At 50.5% G+C, this 17,976-nt stretch overlaps 1 protein-coding gene across 2 annotated transcripts in view; it reads right to left on the bottom strand.

Annotated features, from left to right (window-relative positions):
- LOC143433123 (uncharacterized) overlaps nt 1-17,976 on the bottom strand; it is a 58,662-nt gene that overhangs the window by 18,932 nt on the left and 21,754 nt on the right. The window contains exons 1-4 of one of the 2 annotated variants that reach the window (XM_076910268.1): nt 16,570-16,950; nt 10,608-10,939; nt 4,839-4,991; nt 4,489-4,605 (exon numbers count right to left, since the gene is read on the bottom strand). In XM_076910268.1, the coding sequence (XP_076766383.1) occupies nt 4,489-4,605; nt 4,839-4,991; nt 10,608-10,844 (507 nt within the window). In that variant the 5' untranslated portion in view covers nt 10,845-10,939; nt 16,570-16,950. Of the gene's footprint in view, nt 1-4,488; nt 4,606-4,838; nt 4,992-10,607; nt 10,940-16,569; nt 16,951-17,976 lie in introns of those variants that run through there. The other variant, XM_076910269.1, reaches the window with a different exon arrangement.

Raw genomic sequence — 17,976 nt, 5'->3', positions numbered from 1 at the left:
CGGCACATCGACGGAACTGCACCGTGCATGTACCGTTGCATGTGCAACTGCGTCTGCGACATATTTTAAGATCACCAAGACCGCCGTATCTCGTCACTTGTCACATAAATTTGTACCATCCCGACACATTACGAGCGAGCTCTTTACTTCAAACAAATCGTACCCTTTCTTGTCGAATCCATAACGGTGCAGTCAAAACAATCCGTCCACCGATACCCGTTTCCAAAATTCCCACTGCACGGTATCGATTATGTGTCGGCTACGTTATACAGGCTACTGTACCACGTAGATGTATGACAGAGTTGGTCGCGTTCGTGACCGTGAAACGGTTAGAACAAAGAAACTGGTGAAAGTTTTTCTCGCCCCTTGACTCAGCCTCCCTCCCCGCGTGCAGGTGCTTTTCATTTTTCCGGGTGTTGAGTCACGCGACGCGAGTTCAACCTTCTGTCTTCGAAGTTGTTACACCCACCCAACAGCGGTCGACCACCTATCCACCCTGGCTCTCGCCCACTGTGTCGTACTAATTAATACTACTCAGCGCGTGCCAACTGCACACCCCCACCCGACAGCTTTCTAACTCTTTACAATAAAAGTCACACAGCCGCGGGATATACGAACGCTCCCTATACGAGAATGAGAGAGAGAGAGAAGAGAGGAGAGGACAAAGAACGAGGCGTGCGCGCGACCACACCCCTTTCCTTTCCCATAGCAGCCACTCTCATAACGCTTTACGCGAGGGTGGGTGCTCAGAAACAATATGACATTCGCGTAGGTGCGAAACTGAGAATACAAGAGGTGTAGACGGAAAGACTCTCGAGCGAGGTCCTTCTGGTCCCCTTCGCTGTCCCTCGCAGGCTCCGATCTTTGCTTCATCGACCATCGTAAGCTCTTCTCGCTTCGCTCGACACTTCCGCGACCACCAAGGGGATTTTCAACCTAATCACAAAGACGAGGGGTTTTCTTACCCTGTCCGTGACGACCAACCGATGAGAAATAGCTCCATCTAGTCCCGTCCAGAGCCATTTATTGGAACGAAATCCACGCGAACCGCCGTCACCTACACTCGAGAATAAAGTCGTCGCGGGATCCCCGAGCCCTTCCGGATATTCGATTAACTTCAGGCCCGGGAGCATCCACGACGGATAAGATTTGGAAGGAAATTGCTAAAGATGCCCGGGACGTTTTCGATTTTACACACGAGGGAAATAAGGGACACGGGAACGGGATGCTGTAATAGAAACGCTACCCTCTGATCTATCGTCCCCTCCCACACACGGATCCTTGCCTTTACCAACTTGTTTACGATCGCATAAAACGTTCACGGCGAGGCGAACGTGGTCCGTACTAAGATCAGGATAGCTACGATACCAGAGAGCCGATTACGCGAATTTATGTCGTCGCGCAAATTACATCCCAGGACGAATAATAAATAACCGAGTTCGTTATTTTTAACGCGCGACACTGCCTTTATCACGGCACTGACACCGCAACAGGGACAACGGGAGGACACGGGGTGGTGCGTACAAGTCGTGGTCTAACAAGCTAAACAAACGGATTCCCCGCGATACTCCCCAGATCAGGGTACAATTTATTGTGCCAACGTTCAGCCCCGAGTACAAAGAATGGATGGTAAGAAAAAATTGGAACGCTGTTTGCCAGCGAATGAACTTCGAGCAGCGGAGCAAAGAAACGCAAATCTGGTCGCTGATACCACTGGCGGCTTTTGTTTGGCGAGCATATCGAGGATAGGTCAATAGCGTTCGTAACGACGATTCACAGCATACGGCAGCAATGCGAACAAACTGTACACACGTCGAACCGTAGCTTTTTCGCGCGACAAAATAACGCGGCGCGTAGGTAAGCGTATCCGGGAAGTTTGGGCCATTGAACCGCGTTACCAGCGAGCACAATAACAGACAGAAGCGCGGACGACCGACGCGACCAGTCCCGACCAGCCCCATCACCGATTTCTCTGACAGATACGTCTCATTTCCCGTTGAAAATCGAGACAAGGCATCTGCCCCTCGTTAGGGAACAAATATTCGCTATAAACACTCTCCTTATCGCCACTAATCACATTTGTAAGCTTTGTTATCGTATCTAAGATAGGAGAACGCTTTAAAAATCATTCGTGTTTAAAGACAAGCTTGTGATTATAACTCTGCATCCTGTAGGAGGGTCTCCCAAGCGGGGGGGATTATAAGCGTACCACTCCCATTCTCATTTCACGGCATGGAACTCTGCGCCACGCCAGGCCACACCGCGCGTAGTCGTCCACGTCTGTAAAAAAGATCCGCACACGCAAATCCGAACGAGGAGGGTACGAGCAAACGGGACCAACTGGGACGATTCGACGTTTGCGGTGGAATCCAAAGAAACGCGAGGAACTATGCGGAGCTGGCTCCGTATGTGAAATACGGCACAAGTCAGAGTGCAATAACTCATTCTTCACGGTGGTGTCATAACACGCTGCACAACGACATCTCGCTATTGCGAGGCACGTTGCGCTACACACCATCACTTGTGGTTCCTTAATGACTCGGAATGCCGGGCTCTTCTGTTCCGAAGGGAGTGAAAGTCGCGGTTCAAGTCGCGATATCCGGCGAGAAGATGCTGCGAGGATGGAAACGCGACGATAGCGCGTACAACGTTCTCCTTCCCCACCCTCGCATCAGTATATTTCCCTCGTCGAACCGCGACACGTGTCTTTAAAGCGTCTAACGAAGCCGATACGAGAGCATCGATCATCCTCCGAATAGACGTCTCTACAAGCTGCTCTGATAAATAGAAACGTAACGTGCATCAACGGGCGCATTTATAACGTTATCCGGCCAACCGTCTGGCACTGGTTAGTAGAACGCAAAGTTTCCTAATCGAAAATGTCATTGTCGTTCCCGATTCGGCCCGGGGCCGCACTCCGAGATTCGATTTTACGAAACGCCGCGAGCCATCGACCGATATCGCGTCGAACGCATTTTCACGGTTCAGAACCGCGAAAGCAGAGGCGATTACGTGTTCCGGGGCGAAGACGGGAGCAGATGAGACGCGAGGCAGAACGGAACAGTCCTGAAGCGGGAACGGAGAGCCGAGGGGGATAATTCAGTGACTTCGAAGCCGGTTTTCCATGGCGGCCTATCACGAAACTCGCGAGCCTACGACGAACAAGAAGGATGAGTCACGGCTGTACGCCCTTCCCACTCTTTCCACCGCGTGTGTCGAGGTTGCAGAAAAAGAAAAGGAGCCCCGCGACCGACCACGAGCGAGAGGAGACAGAGAACACCGAGAAGATGAAGAAGGTGGTAAAGAAACCGGGAGATTAGCCCTGACGATCTCGAGGCTACGGTTCGCCTACACGCGGCTAGGCTTTGGAACCAACAGGAACGAATGACCGGGAAAAAGGAGACGGGCGGACCACGCTACTTATTATACATGGTTGACGGCGAATTTATAGCGAGCAACGCAAAACCGATTGCATTTTGTGGGCCAAACGTGCGAGAATTTGTTGATTTATCGTTCGCGTATCGGAATCTTGCTAAGAAGCCGTCTACAGCAACAATTAACAGACGCTTTTCGATAACCGGTCACGACGATCGAACGAATCGCGTTATAAATATCCAGGGTGGACGGTGATCGAAAACGCGGCTCGATATTATAATTGACTTTGTTAACGTAGATCGTTCCAGTCTCCGTTTATCATTTTTTATAGAATAAATCTCTGATAATCGCGAAAGGCCTGAGATTTATTAGACGTCTCGAGGCCAATTAAACACCGGCCGAGCTTTCGATCCGTGACGGTTATCGCGTGGTCGTTTATACCGCTATGCGCCGATTGCTCCAAGTCGAAGAGAGCACAAATCACGCTCGACTGAACAGTGTTGCCCTGCGTTACGCTGGTTTCGCCATCGTTCATGGCTTTCATTATTTCTTTAACGTTAGAAACCTCCGGTTAATCGATCTATCGATCGGCAAGGGGTCACACAAAGTTCCATGCATTTTCTAGCCTCGCGATTTGGTACCTTCGCAAAACGAGCGCTGAAGCAACAGTTGGATGGACCACTTTCTTCCTTCGATCGAACTCGTTGCATATACACGTGTATGCACGATGTCAATAGTGTCGTGCTCGACGTTTTTCCGATTCGTCTCGTTGCCAAGACAATCGCAGGGCACAAAACCATAGTGACAGATACAGCAAGTTACGAATAGAGGTTACGGATCGGAGTATAATTTGTGTCTAGCGATCTGAAACGTCGAGAGATCATAGCATACCGCAACTTCCTTTTTGTCTTACACCATTATGATTCGTAACACTTCGATCGTTGATTGTAATGGGCAGAACACGTCGAGAATGCGTTGTCTCCAGAAGACAAGATAACACAATTAATGGAATCGATGGTCGTTGCGATTCAGTTTTCTTACGTCGTCACCTCTATTCTAGAGGGACGCAAGAACAGCAGAGGAAGATCCGATAAGGCAAGACTGTTTACTCACCTCTGCGAGAGGTTCCTCCTTGGTGACGTCTCCATTCTTGGGCGCTTCCTCACGGGCCGGCTTGTTCTTGTCTTTCTTGCTGAAGCTGATCGACCTGAAGGACCACTTTTTCTTCATCTATGAACGAGGAAACGGCATCGATAATGATCCAAGAACTCATTACGAACAACTATGTGTCTAATTTTTCCCAGCTGCGTATCGCATAGAGAGAACTCTGTTTAGGCGGTAAACTGCGCACGTGTACCGTCGACGAATTAATCCATCCGATTGTTGTTACGGAACGTTCTTTCGATCGATGGAGTTTCGTCTATCGTGCACGCGCGCAGTTATTCGACGACGATGGATCTCACCTTCTCCTTCTTTTTGGTTTCCTTGCTGTCTGGAGAAGTGGCAGTGTTGGGACTAGCGGGAGTACCTTCCGTTGGCGTTGTGACCTCCGCCGTTTCCGCGGGGGATTCTCCAGCCGATTCCTGCTTTGTTTCCTCAGCCTTTACCTCTTCCTGCTGGAACAGAAAACGAAGAGAAACGTTTAAATTTTCCTCGACGTTACGCAATCGCGAAGTTTCCGAGCGAATTCGGAGTACTGGTTATCGGAGAATCGAAAGTGAACGCGGTGTACCCTGTCACCGATCCAGTCCACGTTAGTCGCGACAAAAAAATTACGCTCAGGTGCACGCGAAACCACCAAAATCTGCATCGATATCGATCTTTGCCACGCGAGGATCCGAGGGCCACGTGGCAGCAGGTGGTGTTACAAAATCTTGTAAAAGATTCAATCGGACGATCGGCGCCTGGTTCGCCATCGACGTCAATATCCATCTGTACGAGGACCATGCTCCTCCATCCACGGCTCGTAAATTCGATGTCGCGCAACATCTTACAAGAGAGTGCTCGCTTCTCGTTTACGGGCTGATGGTTGCTCGAGAAGCGGTCGCCCTATTTCTGGCCAACTGCTTTTATTATTCATAAATTGCAGTTCTTTCACGTCGCTCGTGAAAAATCACCGAATAAAAAGAGATACGCAGAGATAAGCGCGAAAAGTGGGACGCAGACGCGTTCTCTCTCGACGTAGAGAGATGCGGGAGAGCTGCAAGACGTTGTTGACGAGAAATTTCTGTCGACGATAGGCAGAACGCGAATTTCAATCGCGACGACCGCAACGTTCGATTGCGTCACCGTGACGGATGAATAGTCCGCGATCGCGGTTCCTTTCGGTAACGCAAGTAGCTCTGAAACGGTCGTCGATGGAAGAACGCGATTCGTGTTTGCACGTGCGAGAAGAACGGCAAGAAAATCACTGCGGTGAACCGATCGAGAGAAACGAGCCGAAGGAGAAAAACGAAGAACCGAGGCTCCTCTCTGCAGTAACAGTTGCGAGACTTATCAGAATGGGACAGCTGCGGCTCGAACGACGTACGGGATGAAACCGCGAAAATCTCGGATTACAGGGTACGTTCAGTGGTTCTCCACCAGGATCATACTCGAGAAAATCTCTGACAGCCTACTGGCTCGACGCTCCGAAACTTTTCCCAATGATTCGCATCCTCTTAACCGCGTCGAGTCAATTTGGAGTTCATCGCAGAACGTATAAAAAGTTACGGGGTGTGAGTTACCGCTCGGAACAGCGTCGTCGAGGAAAAATAAATCGTATACATAAATAATTAATTCTCGGAGGCAACGGCAAACGAGAGATCGGAGACGTATCATCGTGCACATACGCGATACGGAATTATTCTATTTTATGAATCATTACTTCCGACGTTCCCGCACGTTATTGCTAGTTTAATGGAATACGAGCATCGGGGCATTGTTTGCCACGCTCGTCGAAGGCCGAGACGGTACTTTACCGCCTCCGATCGCGTAAACATCAGCCGGCTTTATTATCGATGCAAATCCTCCGGAACAATTCCACTTGATCGTTTACATGTTTCATGTAGCCACAAACGAGCCAGCTTTCCGAGTATATTCCGCTATTAATCTAGCCAACGATCGAGCTATTATCTAACCACGATCACCTTTCTGTACTCGATCGAAAGGTAGAGGAAACTGTATTATGTAACCATCCGATTATTTTTATTCGAGACATCGCTGTAACGCGGTTGAAAAAAGGAAGAAACAAGATGACTACGCGGTTGAAACCAGGTAGAAGCAGAGGTAGCAGTATGCGCGACGTAGGCGAACGCTTCGAGCACAATGGCATTACGAGTATGCATCGAGGATGCAACAGCTTGCACCCCCGCTCAAAAGTACAGGGCAATCGCGCGTTCCTCGATTATGCTCGAAGCGTAGAAACTTACACACGGTTTAACGAAATTCACGAGTGATAACGTTTGACTCGGTTCGAGCATTCATCTCAATTCAGCGAATACCCGAATACTTTTGCACGTGCGAGTATATACACGTATCAAGGATCGTTCGAGCGTTTCATTAAACCACGCACTTACGCTCGGCTGTGTGTCAAGATAAATTACGAAAGATCTCAGCGATCATTCGCACTCTCCGCCCTCTTCTCTTTCCTCGTCAATTTTGATTTCCCTTATCTGGCATCCTCGATTAACCCGCCATCGAGGGGTCAACCGGAGCAGAGAAACACGGCTGGTAAGCCCGTACACGCGTTTCATTTCCAGTGAAAATAGACGCACGTACGAACGATTCGACTTTCATAGGTTTTTCTAGCGCGCATTCGCGGATTAAATATTCATGGAGACGCCGGCTGGCATTGTGTTATAAATAAAAGAATCTACTTCCATTGGCAATGATTTATCCCCGAGTTGATATTCAAAGGGGTACACGATCGTACGGCTCGATGAAAAATCTACGTTTGTCGATCGAACAGTGTCCGGCATACGAAGAAATCGCCGGTTCGAGGACACCGCGAAGGACGAGGTCCGGTGCTGGTGCAGGTGCAGTTTGCGCGACGAATTCCATACGACTGAATCAGCCCGGCTAATATAATCTTTATTCTACCATGGAATTCGGCTCTTGCGGATAATAGAAACGAACCATAATCGATGGGAGTTGCGAAACATCGACGTTCGGTTGGTGTATACGTTGTTTTCACGTGCAAAACGTGACAACGACAAGGATACCGGATCTACGAATATCGTGCAGATAATCACAGAGGCCTTCCGTGAACCAATCACGGTTCTCCATTTCCCCAGCAGTTTAGAGCTGTTTGGTAGAGCCAGAGATACCGTACCAGACGAGCGTTTTCGAAAACGCGGCATTAACTTGGTCTTCCCTTTGGTTTCGCTCTCCGAATTAGCAAGAGTCACGAAACGATTTCGTCTGCCTCGCCATACTTGTACGGTCCGCGGGAACAATTGAACGAGACGAATTGATTTTCCCAGACGCGAAATCATCCGTGGAACGTTATCGCTGGCGCGCAGCACCGGCAGAAAAACATCGGATGGAATTCACAGCCAGGCACGCAGTTTTAATTAGCGGAGGCAAACAGATGAGTCGCGTCTCGTATTAATTAATAAACCGAGTTGATCCTGTGGGGGGTTACGGTGATGATTCATTCCGAAAGCGCTCCACTCGAGATGGTGTTCACGGTACGTAAGCCGCGTCTAAAACATCGCGTGCTCTCTCGGCCACCGGACGATCGCCTACCGAACGAAATAAAACTATCAGCGTGGAATTCAGGTCACTCGGTAACGCGCGCACACAGTTTTGCAAACTCGGCCGCGAACCGCCGCGATTATTCGCGGGAACTCTCTCTTTGGACGACCGGGTAAAAAGTGCGATCGAAAAACCGGTGGAAAACGTGCTCGTCGAGCGGCGATTCTACGAGGTCGAAATTGTATTTTAATTGAATCGCTTGGGAACACGCGAGAAAGTGTGGTATCGGTCGCGGCGCGTGTACGCGCGTGTAGATCGCGTCGTTAAATTACATGGTCAAGGTTACGAAAGTAAGGTTCGGTCTTTCCATTAGCCAGCTCGCAGATATATCTGAAATTATTCGCGAAAGAGTGGCCCCGCCGGTGTCGTAGATCCTCTCGGTTCGCGAAAAATAAAAGATCAGCGAGCACGCTGGCTGGCTGGCTGGCTGGCTGGCTGGCTGTCTGGCTGGTTGTAGCCATGGCAGAGAGTATCAAGGGCAGGTGTTCGATAGGAGGAACGAGCGGATGAGACTCTCCTCGAGTGGCCGCCACGGTACACCGTGCGCACCTGCCTCGAAAGATTTTGCAAGATCGCCGAGATGCCAGCGGTGGCTGCAGCCGTCGTTTCTCGATATTGCTCCTGGCTCTGACAAAAACTCCCCAAATAGGTTAGTTAGATTATACACCGGTAGAAGCTCTCACCGCGGATAGACACGGTTACAGTTAACCGCGCGAACGCGTTACCGGTTACACCTGTACCGGACTCTTCCACTAGGCCAACCGGTATTTCGATATTGTCCGTATTCAGCGAAAACTTATGTAGCGTGGAAACGCTTTAAATTCGGTCTATCACGAACGGCTACGCAATCGCGGTAAGCCGAGCATTACGCCGACTTCCCGCAATTTCCTCGTGGTTCCATCCATCGATCGATCGCGATACCCTCGAGTCGCGAATCGTACGGAGACCCCAGATAACACGTATACGGGGATTTAGCGCGGTTTTCTCGGCTTCGTGCGTGAAAGCGAGATCAAGAAACCGATATCGATAGCCGCCGTCACGTCTACCAGGGGCCTACTATAACGAGAGATTTCGAAGCGAGATCGCTTGGCGTATCCACCCTAGCCCCGGGAGAGAACACTCTCGTTCTCGCGTCGAATAGAGTTAACGCTCCGATTTATACCGTTTCGAGCGGATCTAGGCGAACCGCTGCAGAGCCGTACGCGCGAGCACACATACGCTATCTGGAAAGATCGCTATCCTGCTTTCGTTAAGTGGCACAATGGGCGTACTCTGCGTGTAAAAATACACTTTTCCAGGAAATTAAATGCGCGCCTTTCTCCGGCGAGCTTTACACAGAAATGATTACTCTAGAAATGCGCGTCGCGATCGATACCGTGGCATACGCGTCCACAGCCAAGAAACTGTGGCAAAGATAATCGGGACAAGAACCGTGGACGGCGTTCGGAATGCGACCGATAAGCCAGCCCGAAACCAACTCGATGCGACGTAGAAGGAAATAGGAAAAGAGCCGGTATTAAACGGAAATGAAAGGAAGAGGCTGAAGAGCGATCTCTTTCCCTCGTGGTCCCTTTCATTCACGCGCGTTACCGTATCTAGTGCGTGACAGCTGCCGGGGTTGCTCAATCGAGGAAATATCAAGTTTCGTCTAGCTGGGAGCGTTTCACGATATATACATACTTTAACACGCTTACGCGATTCGACGAGAGTGACAGTTCAAACTTTCGATGATACGAGAGAGGCCCCGTCTGCCACTGACAGTCTTCGCTAATCCGGCCTGATCTAACCTCCGATGCGTTCCGTCGATCTCGGGTATCCTTTCTGTCCATCGCGATAGATCCGAGTTCGCGAACGATTCGGACGGCGGAACCGCGATCGATGTTACGAAACGTTCGACGGGAGTTACTTCTCGACGCGGTGGAGAAGTTCATAAACTTTTACGACCAACAGAGCATCTCGAGCGAATCAAACACGTAGCGTATCTCCTGGGTCAATCTCAGAATAGTACGAGAACGCAGCGTGCACGTGCGTAACGGGTTGTTCGTACAAACCGACGTACAAAACTAGACCAGCGCGAGTCACGGGCCGGCCAAATATGTTTTTCCAACGACAAGAGACGCTGACGGTTTAGAACCGGCGTCATCGTCAATGAATCAACCGCACTTAACAACGCAGTCATAAATCGCGTTCCAGAAGAAAACTCGCGCGAAATGCACACGTGATTACGTGTTTCGCGATTCATTGCTGATTCATTAACGCGTTTCTGCGAATGATAAACTTCATCGGAATTACAAGGAAGTTTATTACTGCAAACACGTTGTACCGTAAGTTATCAGGCAAGTCTTTTTTAGAACGTCCTCAGATACGATGAACGGCGCTCGATTCTATTCTCATACGTATGTGTAAAAAGTTGTTACCGAATGCAGATTGATGCTACGGATATTAATAATCGAAGGAAGAAAAAATAAAACGTCAAGATTCTCGACGAGCCTCACCTTCTCCTTATCCTTTTCCTTCTCCGTTGCATCGTCCTTATCCTTGTCCTTATCCTCGACCACGTCCGTGTGAGGCGCTATACCATTGGTAGTAGGCTTCGTGTCGGCCTCCTCGATCCTTTCCAACTTGCCATCGCCAGGTGCAGCAGCATCCCCGACACTACCTTCGGCGGGCAACCCCTCCTTCTTCGGCGTCGTCGTTATGTCAACGGACCTTCTGCTCTGTCTCGCTCCCATCTTTCCTCTTTTTGCTAACCCTTCTGGCTCACCTGTCCCTCGTTCGCGCCTTTCCGGATGCTGTGATCAGGTGTCGCACGTCCAATAAAACTGACCTGCAATCAAGCGGCGAAAGTGAACACGAATCCGGGCGCAACAGCGTGGAGATACAGGGACGACGACTGACTTCCGTCGATCGGCACGAAACACGTAGTGCCTTATCTTTCGTTACGCTTATCGGGTTTAATACGAACGAAAATTCCACGATTTCGTGAGTCATCCCGTAATGTAAAGCTCCCGACATGTTCGCGTTTTCGACAGGGGATAGATAGCGGGCGCAGGCGTCGATTGCGAAATTGTTGGATAACCGTGTTGCGGTGCATCGGTATGCGGGCGTGATACCTACAACGCGATTAGCGAGTTTCGCGCGAGCAGACTTCTCAATTGACGATGCAGGTGCAGCCTGGAAGAGATTCCTCGCGATCGAGAGACCGGCTTCGGTAGCGAAACATTCGCGCGATGCTTTTTCGCTGCCATACACGGCTCGTGAAAGAAATCGCGAGGCACGCCGGCGATAATGAATAATATATGAATTCGCAGCACGAAAGACAAAGAGGAAAGGAGAAAGAGGACGTAGCTACGCGATACGCTTCGCGAGAAAGAGACTCTTCTACGAACGAAATGCCGAATACTAACACAGTGTCGAGAAAAAGTTTGAGCAAAACTTTTCTGTTTGCGCCATTCCTAGCTGTTTCTTACCTACTTCTAGTCTTAAAAAAAAAGAGAAAAGAAAAGGTGACAAGAACCGCAAAGAAAGAGACTCTTTCAAGCGATAGGTGTCTGTAATTATCGTCATAGAAAATAGAGTGCGAGCCGTTAAAGAGATGGGGAGGTGGTTAACGGTTCCCCGAGGTCGATCCGAAGCTTCTCTCACGGCGAAAGAGGAAACGATCCGTTGTTCGAGCAAGGACTGCGAAAAACTGGCACGACCAGGCAAAGTCGAACACCAGACGAGGCTTATTCGTGTGTAAGACGCGTTTAAAGAGCACGTGGCGTGGCTACGCGCCGCTGCCCGCCTCGCAGCTACGATGCGTAACGCATCTGCGGCCACGACCAGCCAACCAGCAGTTCACCCTTTGTGTCGACCGAGAAAAATGATCAAGATCACGATAGATGGACGAACACGTGCCTACGAACCAATGTTCGTTTCGTAAGGGCACAATCTACGTTTCTATCCGTGAATTCTCATTAAAACCCATGGTAACGTGCCCGTCGAAAATTACATCAAGGTAAAACGCGATCAATTGTCGAAGAGCATCTGGAGCTGTACGATTAAACGTCGCTAATGATAAACGGTGTTTCGAGCGTCTCTAAAACAGAAGTAACGCGTGTGGCTCGAACGCGCGCGCGTATCACTGTCACTGAATAATAGCATTTGTCTCTGGCAGCCTATTCATGGTGCATTGCACTTTCCAGGCGCGCCTTATACCTCCACCACGCTTGCGCTAATGCGTTACCAGCTAGACGTCTTCCACGTACCGGGTGATTGCACGACATTGGGAAGTCTCTTCAATTGAAAGCCAGGGAATTATTGAGTCTCATAGATTCATTTTCATGGAAAATGTCGAGACATTCAAATGCGCCTACCATCTGTTTTATACGATGGAACGGTTTCGCTTGCACTCTGTGATAATTCAATCGAATTGGAAGAAGCTGGCTCCAAAAGTTCGAGCTGTGTAATATCAGCGGACAAGCCACTTTAAGAAGAAGGAAGCACATAATTAGTCCGCATCGTATATTGAGCAGCAGGAAGAGGTTCGAGAAATATTTAGATTATTTGGTCTCTGTCTAGTGCAGCGAACACATGCAACTGAGAGGGTACTCTTCTGGATGCTATGTCGGTAAAAAATAGATTTAGTATGGCTGAAGTACATCGAAAGTATAGCGAGTGACGACTACGAAACACGTGTAGAGCTATCTCGTGTGCTCGTGGGAAGCGAGTAGAATCTTCCTACAGGAAAAATAGTCTTTCCTCTCGTAACTCACTCCCGTACCTACGATTTATCTCTCGTTGACGTTCCTATATTTAGTATATCGCCGGTCGCAAACTACATCACCAGATAACGACCACCGTTGGTTTTATTCAATGAGAGCGAAGGAATCTCTATTTACGCCCTTCTCTCTGCGTATTACATCGCGTTGTTGGTACAAGGGCTGCTAATCAACGCGTATGCATCTCTACGCGCGAAACGATACGATGGCACTGAGCTGATAAAGGTGCACGAAAGGAAATCCAATGCCATGGAAACTGCTTGTTTCATCGAGTCACACTTCAGACGTCGGTTCAACGACTCGTTATGGTAACAATTACTTTTTTTAGAAGGAAGGCAAATAGTCAACGGAATCGTATCATTCCTCTGAGTTACGGTAAATACCAGTTGATAAAACTGCCATCTGATAACACGAAACTGTCGCGCACCACTTACGGTGTTCAGATCGGATTTTTGCCATTTTCCATCAGACGTTAAACACGAAATTTCAAGTAAACACGTTTTCTCGTAACACAGGCCATAGATTTCAGGCAACAGGAATAATTTATACGTTATGCACGAATAGCGACTCCGATTCGAACTGGTAGATTAATTAACTATTACTGTCGGAGCGATAGTCGCGCAAATGAAACACGCACCGAGATTTCTTTCTGCAGATCCGCTCAATAGATTAATAAGCGCATTCAGAGGTCACTGCCGTCGAAGACTATTACGGAGTCAACGATGATACCATGACAACATTACCTCGAACGACGCATGGGAACTAAGATTCCAACGATATAAGCTCCAGGCTATGCTAATGAGTAAATGTCTGAGACGTTTATATGATTTTAACAATATTACGACTCGAATAAATCCTTGACTTTCGAACGGTATTGCGAAAGGCTAGGAATGTCGAATTTCCTCGAAAGTGATAACGATAACACACGTTCAGCGTGTTTACACGCGATGACTTAGAAAACTGTACCACGAAAAAGCTGGTAAACGTCGATCAAACACGTTTCCACGGGTTATTCGGATCTAGCCGAGTTGGAAGTTGAAGCACACTCGGAAAGGTGATCGTACTACGATCCCGCGACTGTCCCGATTAATGTGCTGTGTCGCATTAAATCAAGGACAAGGCGGGACGTGATCGACCGTGTCACTCGATCAACGCACACGCGTGCACACAGTCACGTCCAGTCGAGTCATTAACAGCAGAAGGAAAAGAGATACAGATTAGAAAAAATTCTTTTTCCCCCGTTGCGGCGGTAATATATGTACGCGTGCGAGAGCACGATGCAGGCACGATTCCCACGGAGCAACGTGGAGCACGGCAAAACGACTCCGCGCACCACTGTGTATACAACCCAATCAATCGCCCATTATTTTCACAGGGCTAACACGCCTAATTCTTCTGGCGCTGGGCGAGTTAGACGAATAATTCGTCCTCGAGAGGAGAAAAAGGACATCTGCTGCAGGGCACTGTTCTCGAAATTGAGAATTACGAGCGTGCCGAGAGAATGAGGCGAACGTCGCCGGCCCGTATTCAGCCGCGTGTCCTGCATGCATGAACGGATCCGGCGTGGCGCACGTGCGTACCGTGCGTGCGTGCGTGCGTGCGTGCGTACGGGACCGATGAAAATCGTCGTGGTTGTCGTAAAGGGCAAACAGGAAAGCTCACCCTGCGCGCGGGAGGGTGAGAAAGGTGGGGCAAAGGGCAGTGTACAGCGTACGGGGCATACGACGGCCGGCTGGAGTGTCGACTTAAAAATATACGCATATCCGGAGTAGTACGTGGATATCTATTTTTGGTGCGCGCGAGCGCCGCGTGTGCACCCTTCGCTCGTGTAAACACCGTTGCGGGCCTTGCTTGGAAAGGGTGAAGAAAGTCCCTGGAAGCCGAATCGAAAAGACTCGTGTAAACACCGAGAGATACGGAATAAGAATAGCGCGTGGATAATGAGAGCAAACTTCCGTATAATGCATGTATGCGAAACGAGAGTGACGGCCGGAGCGAAAAGAAGGAGCCGAGCGAGCAAGCGATTCTGATCCGGAGCCGCGCCGGATCTAAGTACCATTAAATTTAATCGATCGATAGTTTCGATGTTTATCGTAAGAAGACGCGAGAACGAAGAGGACGAAAGAGCGGAGGAGAGGACAGTTTTCTCGCGAAAAACCGGTCGAGTCGCGAGGCGTTTCAAAGGCACGTCTGCCTAAGCAGTTGGAACAGCTCTTTTCTTCGGACTGTAAACGAGAGAAAGGCAGATGTGGGCAAGTTAACGACCCGTTATCGCGTGGATGGCGTGGACTCGCTGTTGCTGAAACTGGTTGCCGTCGATCGTGGTACGCGAGAAGGGAAAAAGGCACATCGACGTGGCCAGGAAGGAGCGGCAATGCGTGGCGAAATGGCGAAATATCGGCGAGCGACCAATATGCCAACGCAGGTGCATTCCACGATCGAGGAGCAAATGGTAGAGGGGAAAAATCCGTGGAGACCACCTTGGATCCCAAGAGAGGAGACGAACGTCGAGAAGGGCCAACAACGGATAAAGAACCAGGGGCCAAGGTGTGCGCGAGGGACGAAGACTGGCCTGTTAGGCATTTTCTCGGCCTTTCTCCACCGACTGCCATTCCCCGAGCGACAACAATCGCTTCCGTGGAAGCCTTGACTGCGTTTTAAATGCACGGCAGGTAGAGGCCTGCTATGCAAAATCGGCATAAAGGAGAGAGAGAAGAGGGAGAGACACTGTAGGCAGGCAGACACGTCGCCACTGTTTAAGGCACCCGGCTTGGCAAGAACGTATCTCCTTTCTATCCCTCTCCTCCTCTCGTTTGCCATGGTAACAGCGAACGCTAAATCTGCGCGAACCGGACAAAGCCTCCTGCAAGTTCTCTCGTCGCGTCGATTCCCGCGAGGGACACGCGTCTTCCGAAAGAAACACCAGTTTCCATGGATGCCTCTCCCGTCGGAGCCGTTCGACCCCTGTCAGAGCGGAGAGATGCGTTCGAAAAACCAACGGAATATCACGAGGCCGAACCGATTGCGAGATTCCGATGGATCGTGCCCCGAGGGAAAGGTCACTGGTAGTCTTGAAATCGTGCGTACGGTCGATCGTTCGGGGGTTAATACCGGCTAAGTAGTGGGAGAAGGAATCAAGATGGCGTAACCGGCCGCTGCTCCCAACGATCCTTCGATCGCCGCGAATGCACCCGTGGCTTTTCGAAAGTTACCAAGCCGAGTAACAGAGAATCGACGCGGTAGTATATCCTTCGTGGAGGAAACACTGGGACCGATCGATCGGGAACTGCGAGCGAAACACACTCGGTGCGACTGGAATCGAAAGCCGGCTCCGCACGGCGCTCTCGCTATATCGATTGATGCTGCCCATTTTCAAAATGGCGCGGGGGTACACACTCCAAGTCCCGCTCCCAGCGCGATGCTACGTTTCTTCCGCGACTTCTTGACAGACTATCGCCGGGAACGATTGCTAGTCGTCGAGAGACGAACGATCAATGGAAGATCAAACGCGTGGAGAAGTTTCGAAGGGGCGACCGGAGTAAATTGGAAATTGGATGGTAGACGACACGCCGGCGACACGCAACGCACACGCGGAGGCAAGGTGTGCGCTCTCGTAACGGGGCGCGCGTTCGGCCCGGCATAACGAGCGAAAACGAGGAAACGCCGGGCACTCGGGGTGTAAGTTGGTACTCACCTCGGTAGTCGAGGGTTAGGTAAGTGGCTCGACGAGGCGAAATTTTCTCTGCGAAGGGCGTCCCTCGCCGCCGCTACGCACAAGAAACACACTGGATATATTATTCCGAGAGGAGCGAAGGCGCGGTGGCGGCAGCAGTGTGACGGTGACGGGCGTGTGTAGCACGATGCGTGGCGTCTAGACAGACACGAGAGAGTACGAGAGAGGTGAAACTCTGTCGCAGAGGCAAAGGCACACTTGGATGATACTCGACGAAGCAGAAGCAAGAGGAAACGGAACACCGAAGTTCACCCACAGACCAGGCACAGGTAGCAGAGACTTTTAGCGGGAGCGCGTTCGCGAACTCATCCACTTGGCTCGGTAACGCGCGACCGACTGGCAAGAGAAGCGGAGGGGAAGCGGCGTCTGTCTGTCGGTCCGTCTGTCCGTCCGACCGTCTTTCTGTCACCAGCGTATCGCTCGCTTGCTCGCACACGCTCGTACGCTACCAGCTCGCTTTTTCCGTCCTTCTTTCACTCGCCCGCTCGCGCTCGCGCGCGCGCGCACACACCCGCTCGCGTTCACTCTCTTTCTTTCTTCCTTCCTTTCTCCCTTTCTCTCTTTTACTCATTCTCCCTCGCACCCCTCTGTCCTGCCCTTTCCTTCTCCCTGCTGCTGCTGCCTTGGCTCCTTCTCTCTCCCTCGCCTTCTTTTACTCGCTCTTTCACTCACGCTCTCTTATTCTCTCCCTCACTCTCTTTCACCGCTTATACTTTCTTCTCCGATCCAAAAGTCTCTCTCCTGATATCCCCTCATGCGCGTACGTATAATACTTTGACTTTAAAATCACAAGCAGGCGCACGCACGCGCGCGCGCTGGCGCACACACGCACGCAAACATTCACACACCTTTCCGGCGATCGAGTCGCAAGAAAATCGCTGATGCGCACGGTGAACAGGATTAATCACGATGCGAGACTCACCCCCGGCTTACGAGAAGCGTGACGACCAATCGGCAGGCACAGGAGGACAATCGCGATTCCCCGGTCTACGTGGAGCTAATGATCGATCGTTTTCGCGTTTCCTCTCTCGGCGACAACGATTCGACTCGACACGGCAGTTCCTTTGTTCCCGCCGAACAGAGTTTCGGCTGCGTGCATACGCGTACCTCCACTCTTTCTCTCTCACTCTCTCTCTCTCCCTCTCTCTCTCTTTGTCCCGAGGAAGTCGAGCGTGTGGGGGAGGGTCGAACTGACGCGCACACAAAACTGAAAAAAATCGTCGACGGAACTCGAAAGATTTTGAAAAACCGCGCGAACGCGCGTACCCGTACGGGTTCTCTACGTGCGTCCGTTCACTCTCGAACACCCGTGACACCGCTTCGTTTTACCACGCTCCGCACTACTCGACGGTCAGAGAAAGAATGAGC

Source organism: Xylocopa sonorina, chromosome 2 (genome assembly GCF_050948175.1).
Source record: "Xylocopa sonorina isolate GNS202 chromosome 2, iyXylSono1_principal, whole genome shotgun sequence".
NCBI lineage: Eukaryota > Metazoa > Arthropoda > Insecta > Hymenoptera > Apidae > Xylocopa > Xylocopa sonorina.
The sequence above is the reverse complement of the archived record's forward strand: the minus strand, read 5'-3'. Positions and strand labels throughout refer to the sequence as shown.